This window comes from Molothrus aeneus, chromosome 3 (genome assembly GCF_037042795.1).
Source record: "Molothrus aeneus isolate 106 chromosome 3, BPBGC_Maene_1.0, whole genome shotgun sequence".
Taxonomy (NCBI): Eukaryota; Metazoa; Chordata; class Aves; order Passeriformes; family Icteridae; genus Molothrus; species Molothrus aeneus.
Window position 1 is genome coordinate 21,926,826 of NC_089648.1, and position 17,036 is coordinate 21,943,861.

Below are 17,036 nucleotides of genomic sequence, written 5' to 3' on the forward strand. Positions count from 1 at the left end.
AATAGAGGAAGCCATGTCCATTAGTCTCATTACTCTATCAGTAACTTACTAGATGCCAACACCAACACCACACTGTAATTCTTTCTTTTCTGCTAAATTCCTTTTATCTGTACAGCTCATTATTGTCTTTAATGCTACTTCTCATTTGTTAGCACTAAACTCCTCACAATGGAAACCATATGAAAGAGTTTAAAATCAAAAAGATTTCGCTCGGTCTGAGAAGGTTCATCTCCAGATGTGTTCCCCTCCTTGAGAAACGTAAATTTATATAGTCTGCACTAGACTACAGCATGTTCAAGTGTGGCTCAAAAATCTGGTAAAAGTAGATTCATGAAGATATACAAGAGACACAACTCTGCCTTAGGTTATAAAACATTCCACCTGTGACCTCTAATATTTCTTTGCCTCCCCCACTCCATGCAATGCAGTGTGGTTTCCATTGCTGGTTCCTCACCCAGACCTCAATTCAAAAGACTTCTCTTAAGGCAGGCACCAAAGCTTTGGTATTGCTCAAAAGAGGAGAAGCAGCATAGAGCAGCCAAGTTAATTCTGCCATGAGGAACTTTACCACAGTGCTGCTGAACGATTCTCAGAAGTCAATCCTCAACTTTCTTCCCCACTCCAAGCAAACTGCCACAAGATCCCAGGCTTGGACAGGAGTAGATGGGAAGATTTTAATCTCAGACTGCCCACCAGACTGGTTTTACTACTGCTTTCAGTTTGGCCTTACTCTCTACCATACTTAACAGCTCCCCATTCTCATACTCTTCATCTTAATCCTGCCCTATGAAAAAGTAGAAATATTAAGCAATAAATAACACTGCATCATAAAACAGAGCTCCTAGTAAATACTAATTGTGTTTTGGAGGATAACTATAGAGAAACTAAGAACTGCAAATACAATTCTTTGAACTCATTTGAGCCAGAATTTTTCCAATAGAGTTGCTGTCCGTTGTTTCCTCACAAATCAGATTACCTGACCCTTGCAAACTCTAACTGGATGTCCTTATAAAGATATACAAATGGCACATGTTTTAACATGACATGAACTTTCTAAAGACAAAGATGTCACAGTTCCTGCAATCACTAGATCAGGGCTGTTAACTTAGTTACATGAAGTTACTTGTGTTTTAAATGTCTGTCAGTGAGCGTAACAAACCACTGACGTTGACCAAAAGGGTCCCTGGCCATGGCACCCTGGTTCTCTGTAACACTTCACACAAAACACCTCACTTTTACAAAACTTTGGGGTTTAGTGTTGGAACCACTGGAAGCTGGTATGCTGAAAAAATGACACTGGAAATGGTACTTCAAAAGATTTTTAAGAATCTTTTAAAGGCAAAAGCAGCTAACAATTTCTATATTAATTTGAGCTTATTTAATTTTGGGCACTCTTCACAACTATGTCCTGCTTTGAAGAAGTTTTGAACTATTTTATGTTTATTCATCAAAGAGAAGTTTTCAATCTTGCTTATTTTCTTTGCTTCTACCAAAACCAAAGAAAACAAATTAAAAATCTGGCCAAATGCAGTGTCCTTAAAACTGAGCAAAGTATTTTCTCTGTTTACTTAAATACATTTACAAATTTAGTTTGACACAATGCAAATTCTGTATTTTGACAGTTTAGACTAGAAATCCCATGGTTTGATGTTGCCTTCAAGAGTTAATATTCAACCCAAACTCACATTTTTAAACTGCTGGCCAGAACAGAGTACTGCTAAAAATTACAGTCAAGGCAAGGTACAGTTGCACTACAGGAGGGAGAGATCATCAAGGAAAGGAATAAAAATTGTAACACCTACCAACAGCCCTACAGGAATCAGCCAGTCAGCTGAAAACAAAGAGGAGGAGGCATGCCTGCTACAGGCTACAGCAGAAAAATACATTGTATTTGCTGTCTTCAGGAAGAACCCAGCAGACCACTTTCATGACTGGAATGTTTTTTAATCCCACCTCACATTTAAATATAAAGTATGCACCAAATTTTCTCAGGAGTTTAAGTCCCATTTTGGATATTTCAAATAAGAATCTACAGGACAGTTGAGCTATTTCTGAAGTCTGGCCATAATAAGAAGTGTTGCATTCTTTTCAAAGGCTAGATTGCTTTATTCATCCATGGCTATTTGCTTTAACTTTAAAGAAATAATACCCTAAATCCCCTGAAAATATTACACATGAATTTCACATATTGTGAATATTTTCAGATCTAACAGATCCTCACAGATTTCTGGGATAATACTGCCTAAAATGAAAACAGAGACGGATTTTGAAGGATAATTTTTTTCTGAGCTCAAGTTATGTAAAACATCCAGACCCAGCAGAATTTTTTTTCTATCTTCTTGATAATATTAAGAGGACTTTTCAGCAGAAAAGAACCCAGCCAACACAAAGCTGGCCAGCTCAGACTCCCGGTGTGCACAGCTTCCAAGACAGGGTGAACACGCAGCTTTGCTTGATCAGTGCAACTTCTCCTTACAGAGGCCTGAATTACTAATCCAGGGAAACTGACAGCAGAGAAGCATCCCACATGCGAAACAAACCAGAACAGTTTGTTTCCCCCACATACCCACTGTTTTCCTAAATCCTTTAAGCTATAACAACAGATGCTTTCAGAAAGAAACACCTCGGCCGAGAAAGCTGTATACTTTAGGTCCTTGTCTGGCTAGAAATAAAGTTCTGTTTGGTTTTTTGGGTTTTTTTAAGGATTTTTAACGAGGTGTAAAATTACTCTCAGAGTTGAGAGGAGAGGCTTCAAAGCAAAGCTCAGAAGCCCTGCCTTTGAAGATGAGCATCTCCAAACAAACCCAACAAGTGTCTAGTACATCTCGCTGCTTTGTTGTTGTTTCTAAGTGATGACTAGAAAGATCTGCGGACAGCAGCTCCCATGGAGCCTGTTAGCGCCCAGCAACCGGCGGCGAGCAGGGAGCATCCCTCGCCTGGGGACTCAGTTTTCAGACACTCCGGGGCCCGGAGAGTGACAACGAGTTTTAGAGCAGTTGGCAAAGTCCCTGCGGGGAGGGCGGACAGGGCTGCGCACCTCCGGCACCGACCTTCCCGGCTGGGATGCGGGGGCCCGGGCAGCCCGGGACAGGGGCGGCAGAGCCCGGCCGGGGGCTGCGCCGCCCGCCCCCGCCTCAGCAAGGGCGGCTCACGGCACGGGGGATGGACGGCTCCGTCCTCCTCGGGTCCCCTCCGCGACGCCCACGGGCGCACGCCCGGCATCCCCAGGGCAGGCGGCGGCGGAGGAGGAGGAGGAGAAGGAAGGATGCCGGCCACCGTGCCAAGGATTTATTTACCCCGCCCGGCTCCCGGGCACGGAGACGGGAGGAGGGAGCACCACACGCACCTCTCCCCCATCATCAAAGAGCCCTTGACCCGTAGCCCCCGCAGCCGGGCCGAGGGGGACGGGGAGCAGAGGAGGCGCCCTCCCGCCGCCCTCCTCGACTGGGGTCCCGCTCGGCTTCGGTGCGCCCCCACCTCCCGCCGCGGTGGGAGCCCTCCCTCCCCCCGGAGCCGCTCCTCTCCCCGTGCCCGGGGGAGGAGAGGGAGAGGAGGGGGCTGGGGGAGGGGAGCAGTTCGGGGCGAGAGAGAGGAGCCCGTTATTGGCCTACTTACCATCAATCGCCATGATCCCCGGCGGGGTGGGCCGTACCAAGCGGAGGGAGCGCACGCAGGAGAGGCGCTGCCGGGCGCCGCGGCTGCCAGGCGGGAGCGGCGGCAGGGGCGGGGCGGGAGGTGAGCGGGGCGGGGCCGGGGCGCGTCACTCCGCCCGCCGCCGCCCGGCCCCGCCCGGCCCGGCCCCGCCCCTGCCGCCGACAGCCCTCAGCCCCTCACGGGCCCCGGGGCAAAGGCGGCCGCCAAGGGAAGCTCCGCCGCTTTCCATGGTGCTGTTCCCTGGGTTTCCTTCTCAAAGCGAGCGGCTGAAATAAAACCCAAAGCTCTGACGGCACTGAGTGTCAGCAAAGCCGCGCTTCACGCTTCTGCTTCACAGAATACCTGAGCTGGAAGCGACCCAAAAGCATCATCGAGTCCAAGTCCTGGCTCTGCACAAGACACACCAAGAGTCACACCACGTGCCTGAGAGCATTGTCCAAAAAGCTTTCTGAGCTCTGCCAGGCTTGGTGCTGTGACCACTGACCTGGGAAACCTGAGCCAGTGTCCAGAGATCCTCTGGGGGAAGAACCTTGTCCTGATATCCCACTTAAACCTGCCCTGACAGCTTCAGGCCATTCCCTCGTGTCCTGTCACTGGCACCAGAGAGCACAGATCAGTGCCCGCCCCTCCTCTTCCCCTCACAAGAAGTTGTAACTGCAGTAGATCTCCCCTCAGCCTCCTCCAGGCTGAACAAGTGACCTCAGCCATTTCTAACTCACATTTTATGATAAAACCAGCTTGGTTCATTCCATTAACTAATCACATCCATAAGTGCACAAAATTTCTTGTGGCAGCTCTAGTACTGCCTCTACAGATTGTCTTTTCCAGGATTCTTTCCCCTTTCTTTTAAAATATCATGCCGAAACTGTCTTTTGGAGGCAAGTTTAAAGGGAGTGGATTCTCCCCCTCTATTCCACTCTCATGAGAACACACCTAGAATACTACATTCAGCTCTAGGGCCACCAATATAAGAAGGCTCCAACCTGCTGTTGGAGCAGATCAAGAGGTGTTGGAGCCTCTGTTGCTACTCCTTCCTCTGTCCCATCGGCCACAGGTTCTTCCTCTCCCTTCCATGCCTTTCCTCAGCTCTCTTGCACTTGTACCAGCCTCTCTTTCCCTGGAGTTCTGTAGTTGTTGTCCCAGCCAGGAAATTCTTTTTCTACACTCTCTTCCTCACCTCCTAGAAGTGGCAAAAGGATCATCACAGTGAGCAAAGAGGACAGGGTTTTGCAAGGCCCTGCAGAGTTTACCACAGGGATCCAGAAGAACATCTGGGGCAAACCATGCATGGCTCCTGCAACTAAGAGAGAAAACAGCCAAGCAGATAGCTTGTGTTATGGATTTTATATTGTAATCTTGTACAGGAGGTAGGATGTACATAAAATTCTGTTACTGTGACAGAAAGTCCTGGTAGCATTTGGAGCTATAAACACATTGCTACATGCAAACAGGTTTTTCATGCATAGGTAGACTGGCCAAACATAGGAAAATTTTCACAAGATGGTAAGGAGGAATACCTTTTGTATCACTATCATCTTTCTGCCAAATGTTTAGTCACCGTTCTAATGCTGGAAACATTAATCCCCTTCAGCCTCACAGCCTTCAGAAATCTTTTGTCATATAGAAAAATCAATGTGTTTTCTCAAATTTGTTCTTCACCTCAGGAGAAAAAAACCCAAACTTTAAAGTGAGGCATTTAAAAGCGCAGTCAGCCTGAGCAAAATGGCTGTCTTGAAAAACACAAGTCCCAAATGACAGACATATGTCCAGACCAGAACCAACTGTAGAAAAGATCTTCAAAGAGAAAATGTCAGCAGAGCTTAATGGCAAATATATTTCTCTGTACCAGCAACTGACATTTACCTCAAACACCCTAATGATTTGCTGTTTTTCCTCTTCCTTCCATGCCTTTTACTCAGCTCTCCTGCTCATAGAAAGTGTTGCAGCCCCAAAGCTTTCCTTACAGTTTGTGTAGATGGTCATCATTCTGATGATATTACTGTATTGAGTACAGGGATGAAGATTCCTGTGGGATCAAGTACATAGAGTTATTATTCTTCTCTGCTCTGTTTTTTACTTCTCCCCCTGCTTTTGGCAGCATCCCCAGTATGAAGGAACTACCAGTCAGATGTCATCAAATCTTTCCAGGGCACAGATCTCCACTCATACAGAATCCAGCATAGAATTTTTGAGATGTTTAAAAAGTCATCCAAAATTTTTGGAGAGCCTCACATGTCATGACGATTCCATGATTCATGAATGCAATTACCATAATGGGATGCAGAAGTTCATGTCATTGGACAGACTCTTTTTGGGGGTGAGATATGAACCTATGCTTGTGAATTAGTGACACTATGACTGTAACTCTTGGTCCAGGGGTTTGGTTTTCAAATCATGAAAGAAACACATAACTTCCCCAAAAGAAATGAAAGCTCAGTTTGGAAAAAACAGTTTCAGGATAAACATGATTCCACATCAACAAAGAGATGGTGTGAAATGTATGTGTAAGGAACCAAAACACGACTTTTCAGAGCTATGCTGAATCAAATCTGTTCTATTTGTGCTTAAGTTTCACAAGTACATGTTTAAAATTTCTTGCTTTATTGAAACAGCACATACTCCTGCCCACCACCATAGCAGTCTCATTTTTTTTAACGTTACCAGGAGGGACAAATCTTGAACAAACTTCCAAAATTCAACTATTTTAGTTTTGTTCCTATGGTGTAATTGAGACTGTGTAAGCCGTAGCTTCATCCGTTCCCTGCACAAAAGGAGCACAGCCGGTTACTCTGGATGTGTCAGAAATTGTCTACTGAATCCAGTGGGCAATTCATTCTGTTGGAAGCATTTACATGTGATCCCACAAGTGTGCCCTTGGCACAATAGCACAGCTGCACACAAACATGACTACAGCTCAGCTCCATACCTTCCGTTTATAAATCCTTAATGTACAAACAATTTACAGGTTATCAAGAGTTCCCTGTCAAATGGAAGAACCTATATTGACAAGAGATTTGCTGACAGCAATGCAGCTATCTGGCAGATACAGGATAAATTTAATCCCATAAGCCCTAAACTTTTCAACAAACTGCCTACACAGGAGAAACTTCTCCCACTTCACTGATGTGAAGCCACTTTGGCAATTAAAACCAAAAGCTGCTGGAAACTTTAGCATGAGTGCCCTAGGAGGAGAAATACATTAAAGTCCATTTAAGGCCTGGTCCTTGCCAGACCTTTTTGGATTTTCTCTTCTATCTTAGCCTTAATAATCTTAGTATTAAACCAGATATAATTTAAGAATCTGTGCTTCATGAAAACTTAGAATATATGTAAGCCATGGCATGTGTGAATGAAAAGACTAACTGAAGTATTAGAAAACAGAGACTATCAGTAACCAGAAAGGTCGAAGCCCTAGATTAGTAATCTGCTAGTTAAGATGCCAGACAGATAAGGTATCTATAATTGTCATGATGTGAACAAAGTGAGTTCATGATTGAACAAACAGTGGAAGAGATTTCCACATAAATTTTTCAGTGGAATGTTGCCATTTCATTCAACTGTAGGTACTCTGCAGTAACACAGTGATTTCACTGAAATGCCATTGGGGAAGGGGGTAAAGGTATATCCAAGGTCTTGCATTTCAGACAAAAACTTTTAATCTCAAGACTTTTTCCTTCATATTATATTTTAACATAATAATGACATTAAAATGAAGCATCTTGATCTTATCTATATAAAATCTTTCAGTCAGAAAACTCAGTCTTTTGTTGAAATTTCACTTAATGGGGCTTTCCAAAACTGTGGTGCATACAGCTACACTTCCCTGCGTAGTTCTCTCTGGTTGTATTTCAATCTGGAAAGAAAACAGATTTTTAAAGAAGGGATCAAAACTCCCACAAAACTGAAACTCTGTTTTTTTGACCAGGAGCCTTAAAAAAGTCCCAGCAAAAAGCACAATGATATGCAGCTCCAGGGTGTTCTCTCCTTGCAGATTATTTATAGGAATGCAAAAAACTTGGTGCAGCAACGTTGAAGTGAAGAGATGAATAGACAAAATCTCTAATCTATAATGTTGAAGTGAAAACACGACCTCTGAAACATCTTCAAGAAAGGTCTCCAAAGATATTATTACTCCAGCAGATGAAAAGATGGTTAAGAATTATAATACAGTGCGGTGTCCTAATTGATTTGGAATATCAGTTTACAACTTCCCGTAAGGATTTTTGGCAGCAATTTTGTGAGCACTGCCAATCAGATTTGCAATCAGATTAGTTTTGCATGCACAGTGTTCTTTATTAGGATATTAAATACCTGACCTTTCAATATTAAGGTTGGCATTATCAAGCTTTTTGGCACTCAGTAAATAACCTGTGACTCTTATTTAGCTTCTCATAGTTTTTGAAAGCTATGAAAGACAACCTGAATCCTCTGCTCTCTGGAATTGCAGAGCTACATGTGGTAAGAGTGATACACCAGAGACACTCAAGTCTCCACTCCTTGGAAAAGAAACACAGACTCTTAAGCAAATGATTTGGCTAAATAATACTCAATGTGTAACTTCATATTCAAGAATAAATGATTGAGAAACTGGAAAACAGTGTTTCCAGCAGCACCTTCATTCTGCCAAATTTGGGACTCCACAAGGTTGGATTTCCAACTGGGATACAGCTGGAAAAGGTCCTGTGAGCTAAATCAAAATGGAATGATTTTTGTTCAGATTCACATTGTTAATCCATGGGTAATGCATCTGCCACAGAAATAAAAATTGAAAGCATAAACAAAAATGTGATTTTTGATGCTATTCATTCTAGTGGATGTTCAGTTAGCCATAAGTCACATGCAAATTTTAGAGCTGGATGAATAAAATAATGACTCCTACTGGTGCACTCATAAAAATCTTAACTGGCTCAAGCAACCAAAGTTAATATTATTCCACTGTGTTGCCTTGCACTGCCCCAAAACCAAAACCTCCTGAAGATACAGCTAGGACTATTAAATGCAATTCCGAAGAAATGCACCAATCATTGAGCACATGTGCTCACACAAACTACAGAGATGGTAAACTAAAAGTGCGCAAAAAAGGTCATATGCCAAATTCATCACAATCCATTCAGACATGCCAGGTTTTCCATGAGAAGCTGAACTAATGAAATGGGTGTCCTGCAGATGTAGCTCTCTCTGTACCTCTTATCTCCATCCCTCCCCAGTGGGACATCTCTATGTTATCCCCATGTTATCCTCTGCTGCACTCTGTGTTAACAGAATATATTGCAATTATTCCAGAGCTTTGCACAAGCTGTTTGAAAGGTTGAGAAGCTGTCAAATGAAAGGTACAAATGATGAATTGTCATATTTGCTCAGTTCTCCTGACCTTTTATAAATGAGGGTACTAGTTTCATTTTCTTGCCTCTACACAGAAGGAAGGAACTGAAATATTTCTGGGATCTTGATGAACTTGACCAGCTGTTTCTAAGCAGAGGCTTCCCTCAGCTTTCCTAGGTAGAAGCATTTGAGAAAGAGAACGTGTTCACATAAGCCTAATCTACTTGGGAAATAACATTAGGAATCTCAAAGCCCAGCAAATGGTCTTCACAACTCCAGCAAAATATGAAAAATGAACCATTCAGCTGCACTTAAAAAAAAAAAAGCATACATTTTAATGCAAATTTCCAACAAAAACCCCTGTGTTCTTGCAAAGACAGGTAGAGCATACAGATATCCCAATACACAAATGGATGGGGATTACTGTGCTTTCTTACAGAAGAGCTGTGTGAACATCTAATTAGAGAAGCCATAGTATAAAATAGTGATACAAAAACAGGCACATACATAGTATGAACAACTGGCCATTCTGAAAGCCATGCTGAATTTTTTGATGGAAAAAATCGTCTTCATCAAAAAGCCATCAAAGGTAATACCATGGAACAAAATCAAATTCAATCTCCATTATTCATACTTAAAATATTAAAAGGGGATTGAAAGATATGATCCAGTTCTCCTGAAGGGCTATTTTTAGAAAGAACAAGGTCCTGGATGCTAACAGCCTATTGGCCTGGTTCATGCCAGCATAAAATAAATGACCTTGCTGTCACAACCTCATCTGATGGAGAGGAGAGACTGCAAATGGTGTGAACAGAGACTGAGTTGTCACAAGCTGTAAAACTACAGCACACATAGAGGCAGAGTTAAAGCTGTCACAGTGTTGGTTATTAAAACATTTAAATCTCAGATTGCTTGAATGGTACGGGAATTTTCCTGTCAGAGTGTTCTTAAAGCTGGTTGCTCACCAACTGGCACTGTGAATCCAAGAGTGGGAGAGATTCTCTTCCCTGTGGCCCAGGCAGCTCAGAAAAGTGGTGCATGCATAGGTGGTGGTGTCAGCACAGGGAGTTAATCATGCTCCCAAGGCAGGGGAAGTGATAAGAGATTCACAAGGTGGTTTACAGCATTAGTTACCCACAGCATGTATGCCAGTCCTGGTTTATTGACTAGCCCTGGCCAAACCTACCCACAGTTGCTGTTCTTGGCTAACCTTGTCAAGCTGTTGCCATGAAACAGCTTCCTCCACTCTCACTCTTCATCTCCCTCTAAAGAGTGCCTTTAGTGCACTCTCTGCTTCCATGCCTCACTTCTCTGCCCTCCCACCTGTATGTAACCTGGTTCGCTCAAGCTGCCACCCCTAGATTGCACTGAGTACTTTTGTGTAGCTGCTCTGCATGTAAAGGAAGCGAAACTGATCTCTGTAGAGGAGGGCGACAGAGTCTAGCAACAAAAGAAAGTGCTTGACAAACACTGTCCCCTTAGCAACGTTAAGGCTGTAGCTGCAGCCAGACCTCTTAGGGTCTCTCTGGAACAAATGGTACCCTTAACCATTCCTGCTGGGAGGCTTGTGCTAAGTATATAATCTGCATTTCATTTCCCTCTAACTGCAGCAACTTGTTTTGTACATGTTCCTGCACAGCTGAGAGCTCAAGCCTGTGGAGCACTTTACATCCTTTCCCACTGAACTTAGTCCCCAGGAGCAGTATTGTAAAAATATTTTTAGAAGAAACAAGGGTTCAAAAGGCTGCATCCATCTAATTTTATGTTTCTTTTTACTGATAAAAGCTTTAGTCTGCCTTTTAATTATTTAAAATATTTCCAAGTCATACAGCAACATATGATCTACTCTGATTTTTGGACTTAGCAGAGCTGTTCTTAATGCTGTTTCTGAACATACATTCTGTTCTTACATTTAAAATAACTACCAGGATATGTCATTCATTCTGATGGCACCACAAATATTCTATTGATGCATTAATGACATTTCTGAATCGAAAGAAAAAATTTTACTTGAAGTGCATGAGACCGGCAGAATTGTTAAAGTCATGTTAAATGCAGGAACCTATTTAAATGCATTTTTAATTTACATTTCTATTGCTGTATTAAAAAGCTTCCTTCCATGAAAAAAAAATCAAATTACACGTAAACTGTAAGTATAATTCTGGTTCTTTTAAAGGTTGTTCTTTATACAATTACATCAAGATTAAGAATTCTGCAGAAGAGCCATAGAATCACAAAGTTAAAGTATTATGTATATGAAGTACTCAGGCTTAATCTACATTTTTAAGGTAATTAATAAAAAGCTACTGAATTAGTTCATTAAAACTATTTTATATTTGCTAGCTTAGTCATATGCTTTCAAAAATTGCCCAACTTCCAGTCTGGAATTTAGCTGTAGTTTAGCAGAAACTTTCACAAAGATTTCTGAAATACAAATACTTATAAATGGGGAACTTCACAGAGGCAGAAATGATTTAAGGAAAAAGAAGAAAACATGGTAACAAACTAAACTGAAGTTAGTTTGCCACTCAAGTATGTAAAACAAACTGTTTTAAAGGTGATCAACCTGCTTTCTCCTTCTCCAAGACCCAGCTTCTTCCATTAGAAGAAATAAAATTATACATATTCCAGTCTGACCTCCTTAATTCCCTTAATTATCCTACTGATACCCCATGGTAATAAAGGATTTGAAAACTGAAAACTTACATTTAAATGAGGAGATGTCCATGGAGAGATATATTCTATCCTAGAAGAGTAGATAAGTAAACATGATTCCTCCTGGGCATGAAGGCTCTAGAGTAGGATTGGTCTGGTAGGGGAAGGATGAGTTGTGTTTGTAGAGCAGGGAACCATATGAAGGGGCAGTAAGGTATTAGTCATATGGCTTTAGAACCTCTAATTCTGTTTGGTGTGAGTTTGACTTAGTCATAAACTTACTTCAGCTATCTAAATGTTTTTCCCAAAAAGATGTATCTTAATTTTTCTGCTTTTCAAAAAGCTTGATGCAGACATATTAAAATAAAACTGTTTCATTTCAGATGTGTTAAATGACCATCTAACATTCACGTCTTTTCTAAGAGACATAGATACACAAGTACACTTGGGAAAAAAATGTAATGGAAAATTCAAAGGATATGTGAAAAATATTCACAAACCCACCACGAAACTTAAAAAATACTTATCCTAAATCCCAAGTTACTGAGCTGGATTTATCACTATAATATTTTTAAAACTGTGAGGCAACAGCTGTCTAAAATGGTGTTTTCTAACTTTCTGCCTTCTTCTTTCCTTTCCAATATTAAACTTATTTTTCATTATTTCCAGCTACATGTTACCTGTGTCTGGAATCCCTCCCTGATCCCAATCTACACAATTACTTTGCCTTGGCAGTTCTTGTTGGCTCCCAAAAATGTTTTCAGTCCAAGGAAAAGCTGTATTCTCTACCACCATTTTGTTTGCCAGTTCTCCCAAAGTCATTGGTCCTTGTTGCTGGCTATCATCTGTGTGCTCCTTTCCCTCTCCTCTGCATGCATTTTTACCCTTGGTAGGTCATTCCTTGGCTCTGTGTTTCATTTGAACCTGCTCCCAATATTCTTTCAACTGCAGCCTATGTGACTCTCCAAAAGAGAAAAGTACTCCACTGGAATTATATCACACTATAGTTTAGGACAGGATCTGGCCCTCCTTGAAGTTATTTAATGAGACTAATCACTCATTGCATAATAGAACATTTTAGTCAAAGAGAAATGTAACCTTTGGTTACATCTTCATTGTATCAATCTACACAATACTACTGCAAGGGAAGGAAACAAAGTTTCCCTTATTTTAAAAATAAATAACAATGGTATAGAAGCTGTAACTACATTGCTCAATAAAACACAACCGGAGATCATCCCATGTCTCTGGGGTCAGCTGGCACAGCCTGGATGTCTCCACACTGTGCATGGTCCTGGGTTCTTTTTATTGTCTCATGAACTGCTTCTGTGGTCCTATGACATCATCACTGTATCCATTATTTTTCTTTCCTACTCATATGTCTCAAATAATGTAAGAGCTACATGCAGTCCACCAGAGTGTGTATTCATGGCATTTATTGATATATGGGTAGGTGTTGCATGCCATTGGGCAGGTTATGATGGTACAGTAGGTAGTTAAGGGTGACAAGTCTGCTGGGAATGTGTTGGAGAACTATACAGGTTACAGGGACACAATACAGGTTTTTCTGTACCACCTGGTGGCAATCACGGTGTAACAAATGTCTTACAAGCATTTTATGAGGCTAAGGATCAATATTCCCTGAAGCAGGGCCCTGTGCTTGCTGGATGGGCTAGGTGTACTATGGTCACTTTGCCCAGCCATGAATATCCAATGGAGTAGATTTTTCTTATACTAACTAAATGATGTGAAGTTACACATTAGAAGTTGTATTTCAGGGTATAGGTAACACAATGATACCAGGCAGTTCAAAACATGGAAGACGGCGCCATTGTGAAACAATTTGGCTTTGTTCATTCTCTTTGTGGAAAAGTTGCTTCCATAAGCCATTAGGGAGTTTATTTTCAAACAGATGTCACATTCAGCAATGTTTTTTTCTGATGGCTGAGTTCCTTAGGGTTAGTATTTTTTTTTATAAAAAGTGTGCTGGTATTTCTGTTACATGTCTCTAGCCTAAGGTATGGTTTGAAGCAAGTACTTACTCATTTAGCTGTAAAAGTTGATAAGATTCACAATTCATTAACTGAGAATTAATAAACAAACTGAATTAATGAACTTACACAAATTCACAGACTTACACTAAATTAACTACTGTGCAGACTGTAAGAGGTGATGGCATATGGGGCATGACACTGCATGGAAACACTGTGCCACTGAACTCTAACTTAACACTGCTATCAGGCACTGACAAACAGAAATCCAGCAGATCCCATCTAGCAAATCAGTGCCATCATTTAATGCATCCAAATGGCTGCTCCCACTGGACCTTTTCCTTGGCACAGAGCACAGCTCTCTTAGGTGAGGCAAATGTGTTCAAGGCCAGACAGCCAGCATTCATGTGGAAGTTTTTTGCTGCCATGACAGCACAGCCAACAGAGTTTGGAGTTTACATTCTGACAATGTGGTGAGCTACAAACCACAAAATAGTCTTGGTTGATGAAAAGAACAGTATGTAGCTAGGGTACCTCATGATTATTGAACTATAAAAGCAGTGAGGGATTTTTGTCTTCTCATCCTCCCTCCCTTATAAAACATGCCCCTTAGGATTATTTCCTCACATTGTCACCAGCTTTATAAACTTACCTTGATTTGTTTTGTCAGCATACTAAAACTTCAGCTCACTGGAGGCAATGCTGTTGCACCAGATGAGAATTAAGAAACTGTCTTCTGCAACACTGACACAATAGAGGACAAACAGCCACAACAAAATCACGACATAGCCTCCTGCGACTCATAATTAACTTTTCCTTGGAAGGAGAGGAACATGCTGTCCTGTTTCAAAAATAACAGTGTGCTTGGTTGTGAGCCAGTGTCAGTGATAAATACATTTCTGATTACAGTCAGCAACTTAATTTACAAGCATCTGATTAGAAGAAAAATAAAGACAAACCACTAAAAAAACAACCTTTCAGAAAATATGGTGATAAAAACATGACAACTATGATTTAGTGCACTGAGCACAAGGCTGGAGTCATAAGACTTGGTGTTCCCACTGCTGCCACTAATCTGCTGTCTGACCATGAGCAAGAAATTGGATGTCTCCATCTCAGTTTCTTTGAGCTGGTAATTAGCTATCTGTGGGCACACCTTAGAGATCAAGGATTCAATAATGATCAAGAATAAAGCATCCTGTTTAGATAGAAAAAGGATCCAGAATTTTGAAGATAGGTTTCCACTTTCAACAGCTGAAAGTACTTTACTGCATTGTACCCTGTCTGCAGGTATTTATGCTGGGAAATTTCAGTAGAATTCTATGCCTACATGATATGATTGAGGTCACAGGAGTAGAGATAAACCACCTTTATGCAGAATAAGATCCATGCTGTACATGTCCCACTCACAGGCTTTGCCACAAACTATCCTGGTCTTCTAAAATTCTGCATTTGTTCCAAGCCAGCATATTAAAGCTCATATCAGATGAGCCAGATTAGAAAAATGGATATAATTTATCTTCCAATTTAATGATTAGACATTTATATTTAAAGATAATATACTACTCTGTGTCCCAAATGAGCAGCAATATGTGATTGCTGAACAGAGTATGCAATTACGGGCTGATGTTCAGTAGGCACAGAATAGTCCTGAGTGACTCCAGTGATAAATGCCTCTTTGTTTTAAAAAATACACTGAGCTGCAACATCAAAGCTAACTGCTAACCCTCTAAAACTTTGTGCTTCTGGAAAGGAAATAAACATTTTCCATTGCTGCCTCTGAATGACCATACAGCTGTTTTACTAATAACTCTAACAGGATAAGCCTTTCAGCAGGGCATTATTTCAGTTGCTACATTTTATCATCTAGTTTTCAATTGACTATACAGTTGTCAAATTTAAAACCTTCGCCCAACATTTTCCATTTTTAGCCTTAGCTTGGACAGTTTAGACAAAACTTTTTGCCGTTTGTGAGAGTGTGCTTAGGGTAAAAGATAATTTCAATTAAGTTTACTTATTAATGCTTACATTTCTGATGCTTATTACTGTATTACTTCCTTATTACTGTATTACTTACTTATTACTTATTACTGTATTACTTCCTTGAGTCAGTACTGGGATTCGTAACAGGTCAAAGTCTAAATCCAACCCACTTTTGTGGTCCCCTGGAAGTCACAGCAAAACACCTTTTTAGGTGCTTCTTATGCAGCTGATGAGAGAAAATTAAAAACAAAGCTCATGGTTTGTTTTAAAATTGTTTGCCATAAGAGTTTTTCATGAGTTATCTTTCCAAATTTTCTTGATTCTAAAACCATTTTTTAAATGTTCTTGGAAAAGATTTTTTTTAATGTTTTGGGTACTAAAGAGACAAGAAGAGAGAGAGAAAAAAAGCCACACTTTGCTTTCATATGTGCATAAATTAAGATCATAAAGCAAAATAATTCAAAGGATCTGACTTTCAAGCTTTCAGATGCATTATCCCATCTGGCTTACATTTTGCCCAGAGAAAGAGATTCTGCTCTCTGGGGACAGGGAGAGAACAGCACTCAGGAAGCATGTTCAGCAGAGTCTAACCAGGCTGTGACCTGTGAAGCTGTGCTTCTACACTGATCCATGGTGACAGTACAAAAGACTGCGTGGGAAGCAAGAGGAGGCGTATGGTTTGTGAATCCATGCCAATGCCATTCCACTGGCAAAATCCCCTCTTGGGGAAGGGAAGCTGTTGCAGAAGCTCCTGCATGCTGGAGGCTGCAGCTGTGTGCATGGAGTACTTATGCTAATTTTGCCCAACCTGGGAAAAGATCGGGGGTGGCTTCATCACCGGCACAGAAGAACTCTGCTGAACACTCTCATTTGTGCTCAGGGCAGTGATCAGAATTAAGCTCTGAGAGCTGAATCTATTAATATGAATGGGGAAATAATCAGTTTCTTTTCTACCACATGATTTGGAGATATCTGAGTTTTTCCACTGTGTTTTAAGGTCCTGTTGCCATAGTAGGCATAGAGGTTCTGAACAATGAGCTGCTGCTCAAGGAAAGGACTGAGGAGTTGCAGAACAGTGGTTCAAAAAAGGACACAAAGGCAATTACAGAAGCTGCAGAGAAATGAAATAATTTTTCTTTTATCACAATGCTTGCCATTTCTGTTTTCTCACTGGTAGCACAAGAATAAATGCGAGGAAAAGAAATTTAATCTGCATTCAAATAAATGATTTTTAAAAAGACAGATCAAACCATATTCTCAATACATGGTGACAGTGTTCTCAAAACCAAGGACTGCTTCATATAAAAATAGTCATGGATTAGACCTACCTACCTCCTGAATTTTATCTTAAGATCAATATTCTTTAGAACTACTACAACAACTTACATTATTTTCATGTAAAAAGGAAAAAAATATTATGGTTTTTATTTA

General features: G+C 41.1%; 1 protein-coding gene across 2 annotated transcripts in view; it reads right to left on the minus strand.

Annotated features, from left to right (window-relative positions):
* The window catches only part of SYT14 (synaptotagmin 14), an 81,167-nt gene extending 77,490 nt beyond the window's left edge, over positions 1-3,677 (minus strand). For both annotated transcript variants that reach the window (XM_066546475.1, XM_066546474.1), the window contains exon 1: positions 3,616-3,677. In XM_066546475.1, coding sequence (XP_066402572.1) covers positions 3,616-3,628 — 13 coding nt within the window. In that variant the 5' untranslated portion in view covers positions 3,629-3,677. The remainder of the gene's footprint in view (positions 1-3,615) is intronic.
* Positions 3,678-17,036: the final 13,359 nt, after the last annotated feature.